Source organism: Balaenoptera physalus (assembly GCF_965194825.1).
Source record: "Balaenoptera physalus genome assembly, chromosome: 2".
Taxonomy (NCBI): domain Eukaryota; kingdom Metazoa; phylum Chordata; class Mammalia; order Artiodactyla; family Balaenopteridae; genus Balaenoptera; species Balaenoptera physalus.
This window is the reverse complement of record NC_138883.1, coordinates 100792359-100799180: the sequence shown is the minus strand read 5'-3', so window position 1 is coordinate 100799180 and position 6822 is coordinate 100792359. Positions and strand designations below refer to the sequence as shown.

The following is a 6822-nucleotide window of genomic DNA, read 5'->3' as shown; positions in this document are numbered from 1 at the left end:
TTGTTGAACCACGTAGGCAGGGTAGGGGTAATTTAGCCTGTGGGAAATGGGGCCCCCAAACGTTAAAGGACTTGGTCAGGGTTACTTAGCGAGCTAGTGGCAGAAGGGGAACCTCCCCGTGTTTGTGTGGTTTAATTGTCTGTTTTCCAAGGAGCTGACCTGCAAACGTTTCCTTTTCTTATACCTAGCGGTCATTGAACCAAACCAAGCTTGGTGAAGTTGTCATTTATCCAGTTAGCTGTAGAGTCCAAGAGAAACAGGTCCCCCCCCGCCCCCGATTAGTTTAAATGACAATTTTAGCAATATATTAAGAGCAAGCTACTAATTATTAAGCCCCTACTGATTTTTGTGAACTTGGGAGCTGGTTTAGGAGGCTGTGAAATATTGTTGTAATAAAGAAAACGTGTAAATTCTTCGCTCTGCTTTCCTCGTTCATAAACATCTGCTTAGGGTCTCCTGCAACTATAGGACTTCTCACAGACTATAGACTGTAGCAAGGAGTATAATTTTATGAGACGTTGTAGAGCCTTAACTCCTCAATTGTTAAAGGTAAAACCAGCCAAATCCCCGTTATATTTTTGTCAAAAATGGATGGCAAATGACTTAGAGGTGATGTCAATACGTACCCACTACAGCATCAAAAGGAACTAGAAAGTCTTTTAGCTTGTTTTTTAAAATTGTTTTTAATCATACATATTGCCAAAAAAGGGCTAATAATGAAAAGTAAGAAATTTCTTTCTCCTGCTTCCAGATGGGATTGGCAATCACTTTCAACTTTTTTGGGGGGGCTCTTTCTTTCAGTAGTTTTGGTATGCCTTTAAAGGCTTAAAGGTTATGCTTCTCCCCTCTCTCACACTACTGCCATTTAAAAAATCATCCATTTCAAACCACTGAAGGCTCCCGACGGGCCCCGCGGTACCGCACCACCACTCCCGACGGGCCCGGCGGCGCCTGACTACCACTGCCAACGGACCGCGCGGCGCAGGACTAGAAAGACGCTGGTGGTGGCGGCGGCCGCAGAACGGAGCAAGGAACCCATCCTGCGCGTGCTGCGGCTGTGCGCGGTGGCCGCTTGCTCGAGCTGGCCTCGGGCTCTGGCCAGCACACGGCCCACTTCGGGCGGGCCTTCCCCCACGCCAAGTGGCAGCCGAACCACGTGGATCAGAGCTGCCTGGACAGCATCCTGGCCACCACTCAGGCCCAGGGACTATCCAACGTGAAGGCCCCGCTGTACCTGGACGTGAGGTGGGATCGGGAGCAGTGGGGCGGGATCCTGCCGCAATCTCTGGATCTGCTACTCTGCATCAACATGAGCCACATCAGCCCCCTGAGCTGCACCGAGGGGTTCTTCAGCGCAGCAGGACACCTGCTCAAAGGCAAGGCGCTCCTCATCACCTATGGGCCCTGTGCCATCAACGGGAGGATTTCTCCCCAGAGTAACGTGGACTTTGACCTGACCGTCAGATGCAGGAACCCAGAGTGGGGGCTGCGGGATACAGCCCTTCTGGAGGACCTGGGCCAGGCCAGTGGGCTGCTCCTGGAGAGGATGGTGGACATGCCAGCCAACAACAAGTGCCTAATTTTCCGGAAAGAGTAACCCCCTTCTCCGCCATGCCTGCGTCCCTGGGACAAACCCAGACCGCCAGCCCCTGCCAGACGATGGGGACTAGCCCTCCCCACACTGGGGATTCTTAGCCAGTGGCCACAGGGCTGCTGAGAGCCTGGGAATAAAGTGTTTCCTGCTGTCCAAAAAAAAAAAAAAAAAAAAAAAAACCCAAAACCACTGAAAACATTCTATAATAGGATTTAGCTTTATCTTACCCCATCCCCTAACCGTCATTTCTCATATTCCCTATGTATCTGGATCCCTATTTTAGTTACATCAATAAGCATATGTGCATATTATGACAAAAATACTGTTCATGCAGGAGCAAAGTTGTGACATGAAGACTTTATAAAGGATATTGTGCTAAGTTACTGCTTTGCTTCCCATTTTCTTTGTATACAGATCTGAAGAGATTTCCTGGAAACCACCCTTGCACTATGCGGTGTTTGTTGAAAAAATGTTTGGAAGATTGACTTTTCCACAACTGCTTTTTGCTAGCATCCTTGGAATTGCTGGAGGAATATATATTTATCAACCAATATTTGAACAGTATTCCAGAGATCAGAAGGAATTAAAAGAAAAGTTGAAATTGGTACAAGACTCAGAAGAGAAGAAAAGTTAATACTACATGGAGTCGAACTGTAATTGCTTAAAGTTCCATTGAAATTATACATTGACTATAAATAATCTAGTAAAAAGTTATCAAATGTATTTTAATTGTGAATAAATCATAGATAATGATTTTAAATTAGTTTTGAAACTAGCACTGTCAATTTTAATGTTTCCTGTATTTTTATTTGCCATTTTATGTCTTTTCACCAGGACAGATTAGTACTTTCCTTTTAAGCAAAAATAAATGTCTTAAGGAATATTTTATTTCCTAGTTGAAGCTCCTTTTTTCTGGGAATGCGGCCTATGAATTGGCAGTCTAGACTGTATAAACTAGCTGGGAATGTTGTTTACAGTTGTGTTTGTAGATGAAATTAACCAAGTTAACTTCAGGCAGGATGCCCCTCAGTTAGCCTATAATTAGCCTGCTTTAATATACTTTAGAAGTCTTTCAATCCCAGCCCTTTCTCATCCCAGGCAGAATGGAAGAGTAAATTGAGAATTGGGGTGGCTCAGATCAAATGGAGGTTTTTGAGAAGGTAGGTGCTGTCACATAGGGTGGCAAACATGCCACAGCTCTGTTTACTTAACCCACTCAGCAAATTTGCATTATAATGGTGGTCAGGGAGGAGTTAATTTATTATGAAGCTATTCACATAGTTAAAGGGTTTTTTGGAAATCGCTAAGAACTGATATTACTTTAACAATGAAAGCTTAAATGTAATCACATATGTACAAAATGCTTTAAATAACCTCATTTCTTATTATTGATTTTTTTGAAAAGTAAATTCATTGTAACTTAATCTAAACTATGTTGAGACCAGCATAGGTAATTTAAAAAAAAAAAGTGAATAAATTACAGAGTAGTACATGTTCACCTCATTAAAAAAACCCGAACAATACAGGATGAACAAAGTGAAAATTACTGTTTTTCAGTATACATTGATTTAATTAGCACCTTTAATAGTTTGAGCTTTTGAGACTGTTTTTCTTCTATGCACACTGAAAAATATATGTAAATTTAAAACACATACCAAGTATCTACTGTGTGACAGGCTTGGCTTGTCTGTCGGTAGACTGGGGTTCTGTTCTGTGTGTCTTCTCATTGTGGGCCCCAGGCTCAAGGAGTAGCCCCTGTCTGGGATATGACAGAGTTTAGGATTAAGAGAGAGAGAGACTGAAAGGAAACATGAATTGTAAATGCCTGCTCAGTTGTGGCAAATATCTCCTCAGAGTCTGCTGGTTTAGAGCATGTCACAAGGTCCTGCCCAAAGGTGAGGCCAGGAACAAAGACTCTTCCCACAGGATACACAGTCAAGTATATTCCTGCCTGTGACCATAGGCAAGAATATATAATCCTGTTATCCAAGGAATGATAATCCTATTTAACATCATGTGAAATTGAACTGCTTTTTTTTTTTTTTAATTTCCAATCTGGCAGAGATTTATGATCTATAATAGTTTTGTTTTTTTTAATTAATTAATTAATTTATTTTTGGCTGTGTTGGGTCTTCACTTCTGTGTGAGGGCTTTCTCTAGTTGCGGCAAGTGGGGGCCAGTCTTCATCGTGGTGCGCGGGCCTCTCACTGTCGCGGCCTCTGTTGTTGTGGAGCACAGGCTCCAGATGCGCAGGCTCAGTAATTGTGGCTCACAGGCCTAGTTGCTCCGTGGCATGTGGGATCTTCCCGGACCAGGGCTCGAACCCGTGTCCCCTGCATTAGCAGGCAGATTCTCAACCACTGCGCCACCAGGGAAGCCCTTGAACTGCTTTTGATCCTCCTTTTGAGAAGGATGGGTTTGTCAGTTTGGTAGTCACATACCAAGTGCCAGAGAATGAGTTGTTTTTTGTTTTTTGTTTTTTCCAGTAAAGGTACTGCAGCCATTCAAATCAAAGCCACAGTGAGATGCCGCTTCACATACACTAGGATGACTACAGTCAAAAAGGGGAAATAATGAGTGTTGACAAGGATGTGGAGAAGTTGAAACCCTCGTATATTGCTGGTGAGGATATAAAACAGTGCAGCTGCTGTGAAAGTTTGGAAGTTCCTCAAAAAGATAAACATAGTGATACCATATGACCCAGCAATTCTGCTTTTAGACATATGTCCCAGAGTAGTGAAAACATATGTCTACACAAAAATTTGTAAATGAATGCTCATAAAATCATTATTATAATAGCGAAAAAGTGAAAATAACCCAAGTGTCTCAGCCAGTGAATGGATAAACATATTGTGGTATATCCACACAATGGAATATTACTCAGCTATAACAAGGAATGAAATACTGATACCTGCTACAACATGAATAAACTTTGAAAACATGAAAGAAGCTGAGCACAAGAGGCCATATATTGTATGATTCTATATGACATGTCCAGAATAGGCAAATGTGTAGAAACAAAGTGTATTAGTAGTTCCCAGGGACTAAGGGGAAGGAGGGATAGGGAGTGACTGCTAATGGTTATAGAGTTACTTTTTAGGATGATGAAAATATTTTGGAACTAGATAGTGGTGATCAATGACAGCTTTGTGAATATATTAAAAACCACTGAATTGTACACTTTAAAGCTTTATTGTGTGGGATTATATCTCAACAAAACTGTCAGAGAAAAAAAAACCCACTGCATCCAGAATAGCAGCTGCAGTTGAGGTAGTCCATTGTTTCCTGCCATAATCCATCTAGTATGTGTGTGTGGTGTAGAATATACATAACATAAAATTTACTGTTTTTACCATTTTTAAGTATACATTTCAGTGGCATGAAATATATTCACATTGTTGTGTGACCACCATCACCATCCGTCCCTAGAACTTTTTCTGTTTAGTTTTTGCAGGGCGCAGAGAGGTGAATTGAATGGTGATATAGAGAGGAACCCCCCCCCCCCCATATACTTCATATCTTTGAAGGTGGCATTAACGTCTGCAATTTTTTGCACGAATTGCTTCTAATTTACTATTGGAGCCAGGGAAAGCAGATTTAGGGGCTTTCAGTTGGTCCTTTCTACCATAACGATGTGGTATGGACTGAGTGCTTTTCCCCATTCATATGTTGAAGCCCTGATCCCCAATGTGAGGGTATTTGGAGGTAGGGCCTTTGGGTGGTAATTAGGTCATGAGGGTGGAGCCCTTATCAATGGGATTAGTTCCCTTATAAGAAAAGATACAAGAGAGATGCTCTCTCTCTCTCTTGCCCATGTGAGGATACAGCAAGAAGGTGGCTGTCTGCAAATCAGGAAGAAGGCCTCATCATACACTGAATCTGCCAGCACCTTGATCTTGGACACCATAGCCTTCAGAACTGTGAGAAAAAAAATACCTGTTTTTTAAACCACTCATTTAATGGTGTTTATTTTAATAGCAGTCTGAGCAGACTAAGGCAGGGGCTCTTCCTTTAAGGTCAGTGTGAGGTTTCTGCCAGCTACTGAGTATATGTATGTATCCTATGGAATGTACCCTATGGAATGACAGAGTGGGTCCTGTAAAACAAATTTGGGCCAAACCTACATTTATCTTATCACCCCCACAAGCCCCCACTCTAAACTGAGGGACTGTGGTAGCATTTAGAGCCTCCTTGTACCAGTTTCAGCTCAGATCTTGCGGTCATCAAAGTCTGAATTCCTCTTTCCCCAAGGCACATTTATCCTGGTTGAAGGCCTTGGTCTCTTGGTAGGAGCAGAGGAAAGTTTATGATATAATTCTTGTGGCATTGGTATAATTCTTGTGGTATTCACCTTCCTCAGGTGAATACAGCTTCTTCAGTCATTGGCTCTAAGTCTGTGAAATGACTTAAATCTGGAAGCTGGTGAAAGACCATGATTGCCATTGTGGAGACTGACAGGCTTCTGCTCACTAGTTCTTGATTTTCTTTTAAAAATATTTGAGTCAAGAAACACCCCTTCTCTCCTCAAAACAAAAACACCCCATCTGTCTTTTCCTTCAGAACACCATGACCTATAAGCCACCATCACAGATCTCTGTGGGTCAAGACACCCTGGTTGCACCCCAGCCTGGCTTCCCATTATAGCACTTATGGCCTGCCATCTGTTCTTTGCCATTTGGGCATTCTTTTGTTTCTAACTGATACTCAGGAGTCCTGTTGCAGCAGCATCTTCTGTCAGTCTCAGCTCATAAAGGACGTCCACCATTGTGCTTTTCCGAGGTGTCAGTTGCCCTCCTCACCAGTGCCTCAGTGAAAGGAGTATCATCAGGGCCTTCCCAGGTAACATAATCAGGTGGTGGTTCTGCAGTCTCATCACAAATCCATTCTAACTCCAAGGTCAGGAGAGCAAGATAGGGAGAATAAGAGACTTAAAGGGGGAAAGCCTAGACAATGGTAGATTTTCAAGGGGGCCACTAGACTTGATCCTATGGGATTTCCTGAAGAGAATTCTAAAAGTTTTTTAGATATTATTTTGAAATAATTTCAGACTTAAAGAAAAAGTGCAAGAATAGTACAAAGAATTTTCATATACCTGTTACCCAGATTCCACAAATGTTAACATTTAACCACAGTTGCTTTAATCTCTATATATGTGTGTGTATGTCTATGCACACACACATTATTGTTTTTCTAAACCCTTTGAGAACAATAAGTTGCCCGCGTGATTC

The 6822-nt window shown here is 42.3% G+C and overlaps 2 protein-coding genes, 1 long non-coding RNA gene and 1 pseudogene across 4 annotated transcripts in view; 3 read left to right on the top strand and 1 right to left on the bottom strand.

The window, feature by feature from the left end:
* CCPG1 (cell cycle progression 1) overlaps positions 1-2112 on the top strand; it is a 73761-nt gene extending 71649 nt beyond the window's left edge. Inside the window, exon 11 of the mRNA XM_082446086.1 lies at positions 2009-2112. Within this exon, the coding sequence (XP_082302212.1) occupies positions 2009-2079 (71 nt within the window). The 3' untranslated portion in view covers positions 2080-2112. The remainder of the gene's footprint in view (positions 1-2008) is intronic.
* The window catches only part of LOC309654371, a 350754-nt gene that overhangs the window by 285507 nt on the left and 58425 nt on the right, over positions 1-6822 (bottom strand). The gene's annotated exons all lie outside the window — the stretch shown is intronic.
* Positions 870-1790, top strand: LOC309655625 (methyltransferase-like 26 pseudogene; annotated as a pseudogene). Its single transcript has one exon. The product of its transcript is annotated as a methyltransferase-like 26 pseudogene (transcript).
* On the top strand, positions 2064-2482 carry PIGBOS1 (PIGB opposite strand 1; the record flags this gene model as incomplete). Its single annotated transcript, XM_082448243.1, has 1 exon — positions 2064-2482. One exon carries the CDS (start codon positions 2064-2066, stop codon positions 2226-2228), a length of 165 nt encoding a protein of 54 aa, XP_082304369.1. The 3' UTR covers positions 2229-2482.